This window comes from Zonotrichia albicollis, chromosome 3, assembly GCF_047830755.1.
Source record: "Zonotrichia albicollis isolate bZonAlb1 chromosome 3, bZonAlb1.hap1, whole genome shotgun sequence".
NCBI lineage: Eukaryota > Metazoa > Chordata > Aves > Passeriformes > Passerellidae > Zonotrichia > Zonotrichia albicollis.
Window position 1 is genome coordinate 56,586,736 of NC_133821.1, and position 16,882 is coordinate 56,603,617.

At 34.4% G+C, this 16,882-nt stretch overlaps 1 protein-coding gene across 16 annotated transcripts in view; it reads left to right on the top strand.

The window, feature by feature from the left end:
- Positions 1-16,882, top strand: part of RYR2 (ryanodine receptor 2) — a 384,087-nt gene that overhangs the window by 340,487 nt on the left and 26,718 nt on the right. For 9 of the 16 annotated variants that reach the window (XM_074537533.1, XM_074537522.1, XM_074537518.1 and 6 more), the window contains 8 exons: positions 946-963; positions 7,117-7,197; positions 8,171-8,259; positions 9,684-9,812; positions 10,467-10,571; positions 14,148-14,229; positions 14,937-16,240; positions 16,628-16,692. In XM_074537533.1, the coding sequence (XP_074393634.1) occupies positions 946-963; positions 7,117-7,197; positions 8,171-8,259; positions 9,684-9,812; positions 10,467-10,571; positions 14,148-14,229; positions 14,937-16,240; positions 16,628-16,692 (1,873 nt within the window). The remainder of the gene's footprint in view (positions 1-945; positions 964-7,116; positions 7,198-8,170; positions 8,260-9,683; positions 9,813-10,466; positions 10,572-14,147; positions 14,230-14,936; positions 16,241-16,627; positions 16,693-16,882) is intronic. The other 7 variants (XM_074537525.1, XM_074537519.1, XM_074537532.1 and 4 more) reach the window with 1 other exon arrangement.

Below are 16,882 nucleotides of genomic sequence, written 5' to 3' on the forward strand. Positions count from 1 at the left end.
CTACTCCTTTACTGTGATTGTCTGAGTACATTAAGTTCGTTCTTTTGTGCTTTATAGAGCTACCAAAGCACATTTTCTTCCCTTATCTTCAGAATTTTTTACAGGGCATTTTTATGTTTAAATCCTACAGTGACCTAACCTTTTAACATGTTTTTATCCTAAAAGCAAGGTAAAAAAGCTTGACTGTATAATCCCTATTGCATTTGAGGGATCATAATTCATACCAGCAACACTGCATATCTCATTGTCCCTTGTGCCTGTAGGTCTTTTATGCGGCCTATTTCTTTAATATTCAACTGCTTAAATAATGATTTTTCACTATTACATTTGCCTGAATGATGTCAAGGCCAGTCAAAAATTCTGCATCTCTGAAAGTGCTCTCACAGTTTAAATTATAGATTAAATCTTTCTAGACTTATATGAGTGATAAAAAAGCAAACCCATGCGGATAAAATTTGGTTACAAGACAGTAAATTGAGTGCTGGTACAGCTATCTTACAATTTTTGGCCATTACTCTCATGTTTACTTAAGATTTTTCGGCACAACCTTTTGTTCTTTTGGACAACATTTCTACTAGTACATAGCTAAACCTATTCAAAATGTTGGATTCTGAAATGGACTCTCAAGATATTGGCTCATTGGCTTATTCTTTTTACCTCTGCCTCTGTTTCTAGAAATTACTGTTTTTGCATGCAAATATAAATAAATCTTTAAATGCTGCATAATTGACTCTACTGATGTTAAGAGTATTTTTGTGCTTCCTCATTTGAGGGAATTTTTTTTTCATTTTCTGTTTATTTGATATTTCTCTTTTAGTACAGAACTAATTTTGGCAAAACCAATACTAACTATATTTTGTATTTCCTAAAACAAATTCTCACCTTTTTTTCTTTTTTTCCTGTTTCTTTTTCTTTGAAATAATTGTCCTGTCCTCCCTTCCTCAGTCATCACCCATGAGCGTGGTAATTATTAAAAATAACTGCCTATTCCTTATTTTCCCTGCTCTTAGCTTTGTGTCAGTATTGTACAGCTCCTGAATATCACTAGATTTTTCCCTGTAATACTCCTAACCTAGAGTGATTTTTCTGTTAATATTACAATTTTTCATCCTAAAATTCTTGGTTTACACATCCAGACTTCCCATTTTGGTCTTCCTCTCTTTCTCAGGATTTGCACAGTGACTGACACAGTAGATCTAAGAGCAACAAGCTTTTTTATACTTTTCTTTCCTGTTCTTTTTTTATTTGTTTTCATTTTAGTGAGCCCAATATTTGCAATGGATGAATGTTAAAAGGAAAAAATAGTAATATATACATACACGAAGCCTTGTGCTTTAGCCTTCCTGTAGCATTTTTGTTGTGTATTGAATGTGGCTTTATTGCTGCACTGGTTTGTGCAAGCACAGGAAATCAGTGGTGGATCCAGTGAGGATTTGAGGGTGGATAGTGAGGAGAGAGGACTTGCCACTGGCTAGGTTTATCTAATGCAGTCAGGAGTTGATATAAGAAAGAGGTGGTGCACTGCTCATTTAGAGGAAATCAATGCTGTTTACAGGTTTACTCTTCCTTATTCTGAAAGCTACTTGGTGTGTTATGGTTGCTATACCTCAAAATTTCCTTACTTCAGGTAAAGGAAGAGCTTTGTAGGAGCAGTTGCCATGAGATGTTCACCATGTGAAAAGAGAATTTAAAATACAAAATGAGTATACCAGTCAGCAGAAACAAAGAACTCCAACACAGCAGATGTCTTTTCATTAGCCAAATGTTGGGGAGGAGGATGATCTGGTGTTTTATTTGCTTTCTTAGTGGAAATTTTCTATTTGGCAACTTAACAAAATTCTATGCAGTGATAAGGATAATATTTTTAATTTGTTTTCTTTGTTAGTGAGCAGTAGCAGTGTCAAAATACTGTAATCACTGCATCAAAGATTACTTGGCACAAAGGGATAATATTTGCAAATACCATCTTTTCCTACATATTAATATCCAGCAACTGAAAATTCAAGGCCAAAGAAAACCAAATCCAACCAAAAAATACTATATTTTTCCCTTTCAAAGTTACATGATTGTTGATAATATGTTACCTTGAAATAGCAATTTTTTTTTTTAATATTATGAAGCATGCCTTTTTCAGTTAATTGAAAAGTAGTTTACATAAGAGCTGTAGAAGTACTGGTCTTAATACCTGATAGCATTAAGAAAGCCAAGCCAGTGTGTCTGTGAGGGGACTCCTGTAGTGAACAGTTTCAAAGTAGATTTTATAGGATATCTGAGCTTTTATGTTTGCCATCCTGTGAATTACCATCTGTAAATACTACAAAGGAAGTACCAAAGATGAGAAAGATTTTCACACTGGTTTTTATTAGTTTTGGGTTTTTTGAGAATGATGCTTAGTCTATGAATATTTAATTAATCCTCAATTATAAACAATTTTATTGACTCCCAAGGAAATTATGGGATGTAAAATGTGCATTTTAGCCTGTTTTTCATTTCATCTGAATTGGCTGCAGAAGCACATTCATGAGTAATTTTCATTGATTTTGCAACCTACAGCCCCAAATTATTATTCCCAAAGTAAAGCTGTTGAAACTTATGGGAATAAAGACAACCTTTCCTCATGTGCAGTTCTTGTTTCTGGTCCCATGCCAACATTAGCAATAGATAGAAAGCCCTTTATTGAGTCAACATGGATGTGAAATTTATTGCTCTATTCCAATTGTTTCTTTGTGCTGTCCACATCGTAAGTGCCTTGTCCTGATATTCCTCTGACTGGTACTACCTTCCCTTTCCAAACCCTGGAACCCCCACTGGTAACAACATTGATGGTTCTTTAGCAAATGTGTTTCTTACTTGTTTTTGTGGTGTACTCAATGTTGTTTCTTCTGTATGTATTTTGTTTTGATTGTTCTGTTTCCTTTTCCAAAAAGGGGGGTTCAAAATCAAAGACATGTAGAAATACTTACTATTTTGCAATGTTTTTTCATTTAACACTCATACTCCTTGCCATTCCACTGTGAGTCACAAAAATCTTGAAAGTGCAATGTTTTTCTCTTTTGGAGAGCATTATTTTACTTCTATGAAGTACAAAACTTGAGATGTTTGTTAAGGTTACACTTAGATTATTTTACTTATTTTCCCCCTTTTTCAGGAAAGCTCTTTTTTTATGTTCAATTTTTAAATTTTTCATCATGTCTTTCCTTTATTTCTCTGTAAGTTCACAGAAGTCTTATTTTAATAAAATACAATTTTAGAATGAGATAGTATCCCTTCTAAAGGACTAAGGACTTTTATCAATCTGAGAGGTATACATGATATAATAACTAGCTGTACTGCGCGTTTTCACATCAGGGCTATTTTCAGCCATTAATAATGTGGAACTAATAAACATGCTTTTGACCTTCACCAACCTAGTTACACTTAAAGTAGATGTTTAAATTCTATGTAGTCCACTGTAGCCTGTATTGGAGAGGTGTTTTCCACCTTGATAAAACTGTATTTGAATCAGTGTTTGCATTTAAAATGGGAAATAAATAACTTCAGAGAATTTCACTCACTGAGGAAACAAGTGTATTTCTTACTTGAATTAGATTGTTGAGATGTCAAAGGCATGCAGCATTCCCAAACCAACCCAGTACTGTCTGGATCTTGTGATAAGAATAAATTCACTTGCTTTATTATGGGGCAGATTTGATCTTAACAGGCATTATAAAAAAGTCCTGTTCACATTTGAAAGCTGTAAGTATTTTTATATTTCTGTAATATGTACTATTGAACCTGTGTTTCTGAGTAGCGATAGAAGCCAGATCTTTTCCTCTGGGGATTTAAAAAATAAAATGAAGAAAGAGAATCATTGAACTTTGACACATGCACTTTCAATGAAAAAAAACCCATGTATTTAATTTTTCATTGACTTTTATTTTTGTTTCCTATACATGATGCCTCTGTTCCTTTATGTCACAAACACAGATTTTTTGCAAATTTTGCAAAAGCTGCAGGCTTAAAGCCTTTGTGTGTACAGCCATACCATTTACCTACAGCATGAGCAATGGCAGCATTTTAACATCTGAGCAAATAATTGCCAGAATATATCCAATATCAAACACAAATTAAAAATTGAAGAATGTTTTTTCATAACAACCTAAATAATTCTATATGTAGTGTGTATGTTTCTAAGTACATTCTTTGCAAATCTTTGTGTGAACTGGCATGAATTTGTGTGCACAGCAGCAAAGGTTGCCCTCCTGAATTTTATAGAAAGAATGGATCTCCGTTTCAGTGCTGTAGTTGCCACTGAGGTACCACTTGTAGTCAGCAAGTACAATCTGAAAATGAAAATTCCTGACCATACCAACACTGGTTCTTGTCTGATTTTGATCAGATGTAAAGATTGTAAAAATGAAAATGTAAACCTTAGTGTGGCCAGGTGGTTTGAGATGGGCTTTTTTTGCTTCATTTTAAAATATGCAAAAATGTTTTTAAAGTAACGGGCCTTTCAGCTTTTGTGCAATGATGCACCCAACACCTTCTGATTTTTAAGAATTTTGCTGTAAATTGTGTTCGAGTTGTGATTCATTTACAGTGAAGCTAATTATAAGACCCTTCCAGGCCCTTCCAATAATAAGAATGGAATTTATTTAATAAAAATTCCTGAAGTCCAGTAATTGTACTAAAATGCAGGATCTGTATAACAGTTTAACTTGAGACTTGTTTTTCTTCTTATTCTGGAATATCTTGCTCCCTAAGAGAGCAAGAAACATAGTGGTCAAAAATACTAAGCTGTAACTTATTCTGTAGTCTTATTTGTACAAATGGCTTTGATTCAGTGGTGTCTTAATACACAAGAAATAGATGATTGGGCCTTTCATGACCTTGATTTTTCCAAGCAAGTTTCCCAATGAGTTATTTTATAAAGTCATTGCCATCTCAGCAGTCAAGCTACAAGCATTATGTGTGTGTTAGAGGCTTCACCAAATATTTGGCTTTCTGTAATTCTTATTTTTTGCACCTAATTCAACAAAGCATCTGACCCCACACATAACTTTAGTTTGACAGGAGTTCAGTTAAATTGAAAAGAAGAAAGTAACTAACCCTGAGAAATCTTCTCTACTGTGGCATTTGGCCAGCAGCATATGAAACTCTCTTGCAGAACTGAACCTGCAGCTAACATTGAATAATATTCTTCTAGGAGCCCAGCCCCCTCCTGCTTTTTGCCTTCTTGGGCCTATATTGCATGTATATGTTCATCAGCACTGACAGAAATAGTAATTTATTTTCCATTGTTTAATTAGCTGAAAGGGTTTTCAGTCTCCTGTGACTGAAAAACTGTGTGTCTGGTAGTTATATTTTCAATGGAGAAAAATGTCATAGAATGTCATTCAAAGTATTTGACTCATTCTTGGAGAATCAATTGGGTATTTTTCGTGACTGCCCTGAGTACATGTCTAGAGTTAGGAAGAAAAGCATCTTATCTTTCCCTATGGTACAAGAAATTATGTTGACATATGCCTTAGGGATATATACCCTAAATACCAAAAATTTGTCATGAGAGCAACAGAAGAGTGTGAAATTTTGTACTATAAAATATTCACATCAATTTTCAAAATTCTTTTGATTTCTATTCCTAGTGTACTGAAGATTCTCACTTTAAAATTCACAGTCTGTAGACTGATAAATCCATTAGCTTGAAATTATAATTGCTCATGACTTTATGTAAAGTTAAACTTCTGATCATGTCTATTTTTACTCCAAATTGCACTAAATGCTGTTTACATTTCAGCTAGCACGAAGAAAATAAACTTGATCATAGCCAAATCTAGCCCAAACAGTGATGATCTAATTATAATAACATAGTAATCTGTAAATGTGGATATTGTAATTAGAATTATCTACCAGTAGAACAGCATGGAAGTAATTGTTAATTTAACTAAGGTATCTTTTTTTTTTTTTTTTTTAATTTGAATGCCTTTACTCACTTTTCTGGTCCCCTATTCACACACTAAGAGTCCTCTCTTTGTGGAGCCTAAATTACATCCCCTCAAAGAAAAATTCTTTCAAACTGTTTTGCAGTTTGCTTACATTTTTATGTCCCTCTTTTTTTTCTTGTTTACAAGTAGTGCTTGTTACATATTAAAATTATGTGTATTGTTAAATAGTAGAAGTTTTCGTGACTTCCACCTTTGCATACATGGTCAAAATACTTCCCCAATGTTCTATATGAGAATTTTCTGACTTTTGATAGATGGCCCGTGTTGCTTTAACACCTATAGTATTGTCCTTGTGTGTCATTTTATAAGCTGTTCTATGTTTTCCTCAGTTGTGATTGTTCTCCTGGGTGAATGGCTATTTCTCCTCTTCACATGTCCCTGTACAAAGTTAACTGTATGTATTGATATACTTGAAATAATGATGTGTTAATTGAGGGCTTTTTAGTATACTGTTTCCTGTGGGGGAGAAAAATAGGCTTGAAGCTTTATTCATTTGGATATTTGTTTACCAAGAAATTAACTGAAGGGCCTAATTCAGTAAAGCATTTTGGCACTTAGTCTTAATTCATTATATATATATTGCTTTGTTTTGTCAAAGGAGATACTTCTACTTTGTGTCAGCAGCAGACAGATAATGAATCCTCAGATATTTCAGTCCAAATGGTTCTTGAGAGTGCATATAGCTGTAAATTTAATGGGTTATTTTCGAATATTTTAAAATCAAATAGTTTATTTGAGGACTTATTTTCATAACTGATTAATTCTCATTCTGTATTTTAAGTACCTTCTTTTGTGATGAATGGGAACCAAATTGATCCAACCCTAACCTTTGTATGTGACACAGCCTCCATGCTCAGTGAAGTCAAACAAGAATGTAAATTAGGGATTATTTGTAAAATGTTGCCAAGCTCATGCTGCCATATTTGTAAATCAAAAGTTAAGTTTTGTAATTGATTTTTTTATAACCAAATAACTATCTGCCAAGCATAAGTCATAGATGCTTCAGATAGATTGGTGGTTATAAATTTTCTCTCTCCTTCTCTCTTAATACTAATTATGGAGATTTTCTTCAGGGCTGTGAGGTGTTACTTGGCAGACTGTGATAATCTGCTTCCATTTGGCCTTTCTACAGGAGAAAAGGTGATGCAGGATGATGAGTTCACCTGTGACCTCTTCCGCTTCCTCCAGTTGCTTTGTGAAGGACACAATTCAGGTTTGTGGGCAGGCGAGATCAAGGTGACAGTAACTGATGATAAAAGCTCTTAATTGATGGAGGTTTGACAGCCTTCATAAAATATTATGAAAGGTGGAATAGCTGCTAGACTGTACATGAAGGGAAAATCTTTAAGTGGAATTAAGTTGCCAGTGTTTTTTAACAGCCCTAATTTTATAGACAAGATAATTGTTTCCAAAACAATGAGTTTTGGATCTTGACCTACTAGGAAAGTTAAATTTACATAGGAAAATGTACATAGGAAATGTACTTCTAGACATGGAAGATTTAGAGGAAAGTGTAAGAGGAAGTTGTATTGACTGTCCTTTGGCATGTGTCTGCTTTCGGGTGCACACTGTTTCCCACTAATGTCAATTTGAATTGTATGTGAAGTTACAAGGCACACAATACCTTTCTTGAAGAAATGACATATCTTTTAAATATAAAAGAACACATTAAAAGTGCATAATTAAATTATTTTTTATAATTAAGTATATTCCTATGTGTTCTCTCTGTCATTCTTCAGGAATGAAAAGAGAAAAAAGGGATATTTTTCCTTTTTAGGCATTAGACATATTTCTGACTTAATTATCAGGATTTGTATAATTATTTGATTTAATTTTACTTAACAAAATATATTCTAAGTATAATTGCATTGATATTGATGTAGTTCCAGTCATAAATAGATTATAGTAAGGCCAAGTTACAGGTGAAATATATAGACAAGGTTCTGGCTTTAGAAGTTCTCTGGTATGTGATCTCAGCAATACGATGTCAAAACTCTTCCAATGATTTATTGACAAAAACAAACAAACAAACCAACTTAAAAAAAAAAAAAAAACAAAGAAAGAGAAGAAAATCCTATCCATGTCTTTAAGCTAAACTTTTCTAGACCATCGTAAACCAGAATTAATTTTCAGAAGTGTTTCAAAACTTAAATAAATTTAAATTAAACTTCTATTTGAACTTTTAGATTTTCAGAATTACCTGAGAACTCAAACTGGTAACAACACAACTGTTAATATTATCATTTCTACTGTGGATTACTTATTGAGAGTTCAGGTAAGTAATTTATGTATGAGTACATAGATGAAAATATTACTTACTTCTATACAAGTTTTATTAGAGGAACACATTTATTTGTCATCATGCTTATTCTGTTCCCTGTAGCGCAAGCTGATGAGAAAGGCTGAAATTCTGTAGTGATTGTAGTTTTTTAAGAATTGCGACTTTGTTCAGGGAGAGTGAAAGACAGCATGTGTGTGAAAGACTGGTTCCTGGCTTTATCCGTAGGAATGCGATGGAGGCTGTTTGCCAAGGAGAGCAGCAGAAGATGGGGCCATGCTCAGTGGGTCCCTGAGCACAGGTGTTGACTGAAATTGCCCCGTGAATGAGAAGTTTTTTGTATTGCTCAAGTTCAGTTTCAGCCAGCTGCTTTTTCATCCATATTCTGATTTAGGCTGAGCACTGGCCGCTCTGTAAATGAGTGCGCATGTGCTGGAATGGAGTGAAGCATAAGAATAGCACATATTCTAAGAAGGAGAAAAAAAGGCAAAAGGAAAAAAAAACTGCAGAAGGCAGTGTGTTAAAAACCCTTTCAGTAATCTATTTTTAACTATGTCTCAAATCCTTTTAAAATGAGAACATTTAGTTGTCACAAGATTGTAGAAATTAATGAAAAAAATCTACTTTGTATCCAGATTGCAGCATGTGAATGTGAAAACATTTTGTTATTCATGTTCATAATTTTTACCTATATTTGTCTTCCTTCAGAAAATCACTGCACATGATAATATATTATGGCTTGGGATTTTTTTAAGTATTTATCTAGTTAAGTTCCCTTTAGCCATTCATTTATTTGCTCTGAGAATTCCAGACTTTGAAAATTCTTTTTCTTTACTTTTGTTTACAGTGCTGCTGTTATCAACATTGCTTTCTATCTTTTTGCACTCTGTAGAGGTTGTGAAGACAATACAATGATTTTCATTCCATTGCTTACTTTGTTGAAAATTTAATACGCTTGCCTTTGGGGAAGATGGAGAGAGGAATCATGCACACAAAGCAACATTTGCTCCCACTATTCACTAGGTGTCAAGCAAGCAGTATAAAGAGACATTGTTTAATGAACAGCATGCAGCATGGCAGTACTACTGAGCACTCCCTTTCAGAATGCAGGTTGTTGTATTTCTAGGATCAGATACCAAGTAATCTAATTTTAATTTATTTTATTTTGAGGTTTGCTGTGGGGTATTTAAGTTATTTCTTTCCCTGTATTTGTTTTCCTCTTGATTCCCTTGAGATGAAACTACAATCCTTGAAGTAGTACTTGGGAGTCGCTGGGTGGTTCGTTTAAAGCCTTTATAAACTAAATAAATTCTAGAACTAGAACTGTCTAACACTGTTTTTTCTTATATTGATGAATATCCAGTTGGAGCCAGTTTGGCCACAGAATCTCTTTATGCATCTCACAACTGTTTTTTCTTTAGGAGTCCATCAGTGATTTCTATTGGTATTATTCTGGGAAGGATGTTATTGATGAACAAGGACAAAGAAATTTTTCCAAAGCCATCCAGGTTGCAAAACAAGTTTTCAATACTCTCACAGAGTATATCCAGGTAAATTAATTTCTTCAGAATGTTATGAACTTGAAAGGAAATTCCTCATACATTTAGCATGAAGATATAAAGTAGCTAGGTATGACATAGAAATATAATATAGATGCATTTATTCTTCAACATTATTTTAGTGCATTTTTTTATATATGAAGCTAAAGAATGAAATATATGTCTATAACTGTCACTACTCTTTAGAATTTTCTTTAAGTATTTTTTAGTGCTGTGCTCTACAATATGCTGGGGGGAAAATCAGGAAACTGATTCTCTAATCCCTTATGTGAATTTTGCTTTAACCTTCTCTAAGGTTTTTCCTAATTTACAGAACTGCATAAAGAAGAAACAGCTTGAAGATTTGTATCCCTTCAGCACTTACTATTTGAAGTTGGGAACAGATAGACACTTTGGGGGTCTGAATTAGTATATTGAGACTTGGCTAAAAAAGGCCAAGTTATTAGGAGTAATTATTAGGTTATTTTCTTACCGCCAGTGGTGTTATTAAATACATAATTCTAGATATGTTTAATATTTCATAGAAGTTTCTAAAGGACAACCCTAAACTATGCACTTATGTGTATTTCTTCCTCTTTTTCTTGAATTTCTTGCAAACAAACTTTGGTTTTCTTTTTTCTTTTTTTTGTGTTGCCTGAACAATAGGGGCCATGTACTGGTAATCAGCAAAGTCTGGCACACAGCAGGCTGTGGGATGCTGTAGTTGGTTTCCTTCATGTGTTTGCCCACATGCAGATGAAGCTCTCTCAGGTATCTTTTTAGTTTACTTTTTCCTTCATAAGTCACTAGCATTTTTGTAAAAGAGAAACAAACGTTAATAAAAACAGTTGTTAGAAAAAAATAAAAGCCAGAGATGATAGAATACAATAAAATTGAGGGAAAAATTTTAAAACTAGAACGGGTGTGAATAGCAGACCTGTAATGGGATCACTGGCCACAGATGCAAAGCTGATTAGATCAAACTGCAAACAAAGTATATCACTGATATTCAAAAAGAACTCTCAGTTCTGGTCTTCTATACCAAAATTCTCTCACGGTGTTTTCTGCAGTTTCATTTTATGCAGGACCCATCATGTTCATTGATAGCTCCTGCGCTGAACCCTGATTCATCATTATTAAACCCTAGTTCAACACATGTCTGTAAACCTTTTTCGTATAAACCTTTTTCACTCTTAGTAGAGAGTAGTCAGACCTTATAATGAGTGAATTTCTTTTGGATGTGAGTACTCATTTCATAAGCTGTAGAAAGAGTGAAGGGGACTGGAAGAGACACTTATTTAGAGTGTGAAAATGAGGTGCAAGGAGTCCTATCCTTAAGGAGTGCAATTTTCAACTTCTTAAATTTTAAAAGAATTACTCATTTTAATTGAATACACTGATTCTGATTTTTTGCATAATTTAATATGTTTAGAGAAAAATATCATAAGCTTGTACAAGTGTTATTTAGAAATACAGCTCTGAAGTCTCTGAGATTTTGCATTTCATTATTTGTCTCCAGAGGTGTCCATGTAAGTATTCTTTGCATAAATTGAAGTAGTCTTGATCAAATTATTTTTCTCCCTGCCCTTGGAACTTAATGGAGGAAAGTCAGCTGCTTGCTGACACTTGTGGACTTTGAGCTACAGGTACACTTCTCATTCTTTATGGCTACATAGAAATCTTCTTCCCACAAATGGCATCACAGTCAAACATGATTTTCAAGATACATGCATTGAATTTCTCCTGAAGTGCATTTAAAAGTGCCTGTAGATACTGTTTTGGTTTTGAAACATCTTTGTTATTTAAAGAATTTTGAAATAGTCAGTGTTTGGGTAGGCCACGGTGAAGGCTATTGTGCTTCTTCCTCTTCCACTAAAGCAAACTGGAAAAAGGTATTTAAGTAGTTACTGACAATAAGGCAGACACATGGTAGCTATGTGTTGCTTATGAAATAAGATGTGGCTATTGGCAAGATTTACTTTTACAGTAATGACAAGTTTATGGTCTCAGCTGTGCCCAGAATGGCTTCACAGCATCTTTGATTACAGAATCTAGAAAATAACGATACTCATCCCGCCTTTTCAAAGATAGCCCAGCAGCTGTGCACAACAGGTGTGTGCACTTACTCCTGGTGTTCTCTGGGATGACAGAAACACTCCAAGTGTATAATTCCAAATGCATCACTATAAATAATGATGGTTTCTTTCTCTTGCTTGGAGTTCAAGCTTTTGGCTTTTGGAAGCTCTTTATAGGGTCTAGCAGGAAATACGAGAATAGTTATGGGCTCTTTTGTTCATTTATATTTATTACAAGAATATTTCAATGTGTTTTTCAGATTATGTTGAAATACCAGTTTTCAAAAGTGTTGAGTGTGGCTAAGTGGAGTTATAAGGAGTTGCTGTATGGCTTTGGTCTGTAAGAGGGACCTGCCTAGGCTGAATACTTGGGGTTTTTTTCAATCATGAATTTCCAGAGCACTTTCGGAGAATATTTGAAGCAAGATTTTAACAGGAGCAAAATTAAATCACTCTTTTGTTTGGGTTTTGCAGTTTGTTTTTTGTTTTTGTTTTTTTTTTTTTTTTTGCATTTGAATTCTCTATCTTGTACCAGGAAGGAACAATGTGGTAATAGTACTACTTCTTAAGAATCTAAGGTAGAAAAAGAAAGTACAGTTTTCAATCCAAATGAACAAAGATAATCAGAGTTGTAAATAACTTTTGTAGTTAAAAGTTCTGTAATGAAAACTTGCAGGGCAAATCAATCAAAAATCTTGTTATTTCCAAATTATGCAGTTTTCAATCCAAGATCCAAATTGTCATTGTTGATGGTGGAGTGGGTGCTTTAGACAATATTTATTATAAAGTCTTTTTATTTGAGTCTGAAGAACAGAAATAAAATAATTTTTGTATTTTAAACTCCTTCACAGAAAGGGGTTTAAATGAAAGTAAACCCTTCCTTAGCTTCGGATTTTTTTAACAGTTTAAATTTAAGGAATTACAGAGGTGTGATTAAATCAATGTCCTGCGAGTTTTAATGATGATAAATTTATGAAAGATGAGTTATTTATTAAGAAAATTGAACTGACAGATCTTAACCAGAATTACTAACTACACAGTATAAAAACTAAAACCACTGGTCAAGTATAACACTAATTGTCAAAGCACACCATATGAAAGCAATTCTGGTAAAGCAGTTATATGAAAGCTAGTAGAAGAAATATTGCATAGAGTTGAATGAATCTTATCAGACTCCATTTTTTGTGTACTTCTTCCTCTTTCTCTCAATCCTTGTAAAGTAACTGTGGAGAGGTGTCCCAGATCCAAGGGAGAAATGCCATATACATCAAGTTTGTGGAAGAATCTAATTATGAAAGTGTCATGGATTTTTTATAGCAGAAAGAAGGCTGGCAGTCATAGGCCTCTAGATCAGTTCAGCAGCTTATCTGTCAAGTCTGACTTCAAAGGGACAGGCGTGTGTTTAAAGATGGTAAGCCAGACCAGCCTTTTAGCATACTGAACACTAAGAAGCAGCACTATGGTAGCTCACCACAGATGGCTTGCACTGCTTTATCTCCTGACTGGGTTCCAGGGCAAGCAGATAAGCTTTATCAGGGCAAAGCATCCTGTCTCAGCCATAAAGTACCTTGAGTTTGTTGTACCACTCACTGAAGTCAAGCATTGCTCAAGTATTTGTTATCAATGGCATGATACAGCAGTGTATCACTGAGGAAGAAATTAAGTAGTTGAATAATTCTATCCAGACAGACTCCAGGCAAGTGATATAGTGAACTCATTAAACCCAATGAGATAAGAAGTGGCTAAAAATCAATTTAATGCATGTCTAAGGATATACTAATGGAATGTTATCAATAAATATTTTAACATTTTATTTCAGCTTTCCTTTTTCCCTCCAAAAAGTTCAGTGACCTATAATGAAATTGCTCATTTTGAATCATGTTATACTTTGAGCTCTATGTGCTACTGCTGTTGCTGTTTGTATAATTTTCCATGGCTGTAAACTTGATGACACCAAAAGTGACAATATTTTAGCTGACAGGAAACATTACAGAAGCATCACCTGTGACCTTGACATACCCAGTTATTGCTTTAAATCTTTTATCATGTTCAGTTTTGTCTTTATTAGATTACTCTTTCTAAACAGATGATGGTGTAAATATACTGTGAGGAGTTAAGAAATTAAGTATATTTTCACTGTATTACCATTTTTGACACTTCTAGCTTCTTAATTTCTAAGTCTGCTTTTTACAGTGTGAAATATGCATGCACATAAATAAATGTCAAAGAAAGCAATAGATAATTTATATTTATATACTGTTTTGTTGTTTAGGATTCCAGTCAAATTGAACTATTGAAGGAATTAATGGATCTTCAGAAAGATATGGTTGTCATGTTGCTGTCTATGCTGGAAGGTAGAAAAATGTGAAATCTCTTTCTTAGTTGTTCTAGCAAAGTTTTTACCTTTGTAATTTTCTTAATTTGAGACACAGTGCTCTATATTTCTTTGCTTTTTTAATTTTCATGTCTCAATTGGGAGAAGACCTCTCAGGCCTGAAAGTAAATGGAAGATTTAAGTAGGGTAGTTGACATCGGTTATGTTAATTCTGAATGCCAGAACTTTATAAAATCTGGAGCTAACAGAAGTTTTGGGTTTTTTCTTGACTTATCTTTTGGGTTAGATGGTTAAATGGCTTTTACATTTAAGTTGAAATCCAGAATTCTGGGGATGAAAGTGTTGGTCAGTCATTTTATTCGCAAGCTTAATATATTGCATTAATTTTGGTAGTGATCTTATCCATAAAGAACAGGCCTTATTCATCTAGTGACTATGTTCAAGGTACCCCACTTTTAGTACTGCATTAAATGTACAATCTCTCTCTACAGGCATTGTTAATTCTTCCTTTCTGTAATTGCAAATACTTAGTCACATTTTTTCCAAGTCTTAGGGTAGAATTGATAGTAAAAGACTCCAGATTTCATAGCTAGCTTCCTCATGTGAGTGTGTTATCCAATAATTTATCATTCTTGCTCTTTGATTGCTTCACTAATCATTATAATACACTTTTCTTTGCCAAAATATTTGCTGATATTATCTCTAATATCCTGTCACTATCTCTAGGTAATGTTGTGAATGGAACTATTGGAAAGCAGATGGTTGATATGCTTGTGGAATCATCAAACAATGTGGAGATGATTCTGAAGTTTTTTGATATGTTCCTAAAATTGAAAGATTTGACTTCCTCTGATGCATTCAAAGAATATGACCCTGATGGTAAAGGGATCATTTCAAAGAGGGATTTTCACAGGGCAATGGAAAGCCATAAGCACTACACGCAGTCTGAAACGGAGTTTCTGCTGTCATGTGCTGAAACAGATGAGAATGAGACTTTGGACTACGAGGAGTTTGTGAAACGATTCCACGAGCCTGCAAAAGACATTGGTTTCAATGTCGCTGTTCTCCTGACCAACCTGTCTGAGCACATGCCCCATGATACGCGCTTGCAGACTTTCCTGGAGCTCTCAGAGAGTGTGCTGAATTACTTTCAGCCTTTCCTCGGACGTATAGAAATCATGGGCAGTGCAAAGCGCATTGAACGAGTTTATTTTGAAATAAGTGAGTCAAGTCGGACTCAGTGGGAAAAACCTCAGGTAAAAGAGTCAAAGAGACAGTTTATATTTGATGTTGTAAACGAAGGTGGAGAGAAAGAAAAGATGGAGCTTTTTGTTAACTTCTGTGAGGATACCATCTTTGAAATGCAATTGGCTGCCCAGATCTCTGAGTCAGATCTGAACGAAAGGTCAGCTAGCAAAGAGGAGAATGAGAAAGATAATCCTGAAGAAGAAGATCCTAGAATGGGTTTCTTCTCTCTCGTGACCATGAAGTCAGCTTTAGTAGCTCTCAAGTATAATTTAATGACTGTTATGAAAATGCTCAGCATGAAGAGTCTAAAGAAACAAATGAAAAAAGTGAAGAAAATGACCATGAAGGACATGGTCATGGCTTTGTTTTCTTCCTACTGGAGCATTTTGGTGGGCTTACTACATTTTGCTTGTAGTGTTGTCCGGGGCTTTTTTCGCATCATATGCAGTTTGCTGCTTGGAGGAAGCCTGGTAGAAGGAGCCAAGAAAATCAAGGTGGCTGAACTGTTGGCTAATATGCCAGATCCCACTCAGGATGAAGTGCGTGGGGAAGAAGAAGAAGGGGAGAGGAAACCAACGGAAGCTGCATTGCCTGCAGAAGACTTGACGGATCTGCAGACTCTAACAGAAGAGAGTGATCTACTCTCAGATATATTTGGTTTGGATTTGAAACGAGAAGGTGGACAGTATAAATTGATCCCCCACAATCCAAATGCTGGTTTGAGTGATTTACTGAGCACTCCCTCCTTAGCCCCAATGCCTGAGGTACAGGAAAAAATCCAGGTAATTGCATCTTCTATTTTTGATATCTATTTCTCTCTTTCATATATTAAATATGGTCTTGAAATAAAACTTGCATTATTGTTTTTCTGGGTTTTCTGACTTTTTTTTTAAAGAATCATGTATAATTATTGATGTTTACTCTTTCTGATGTCACAAACTTGAATTTCCACAGCCTTCTCTAAGGACATAATATTTTCGACTGCTTTTAATTCAGTGCTAAATTGCCTCTCTTCATTAATGTAAATCAATCATATTTTTTCAAGTTTTCCATTGTTTAACAAAAAAAGCCCCAAACCCCCTAACATTCTGCATTTTGGGTATTCTTTTAACTAACTCTGTACTGTATAATAATATTTACACCCAGTTTTATATCCTGGTTTTCTGTAGGAGAAGGTGAAAGAAGATGAAAAGGAAGAGAAAGAAGAAACAAAATCAGAACCTGAAAAAGCTGAGTATGTATTAACCTCTGATCCTACCAAAAAAAAAAAGTATTTTGTTTTACTGAAAAAAAACGTCCGGTTTGTTTGTACTCCTTTGCCTTTAATTTTCTGTCAATTCTCATTCCAATTAGGCTGGAGTGTTCTTTTAAACAATTCTCCTCATATGTGCACATTTGCAAGGAAATGCCCTATAAGCACCACA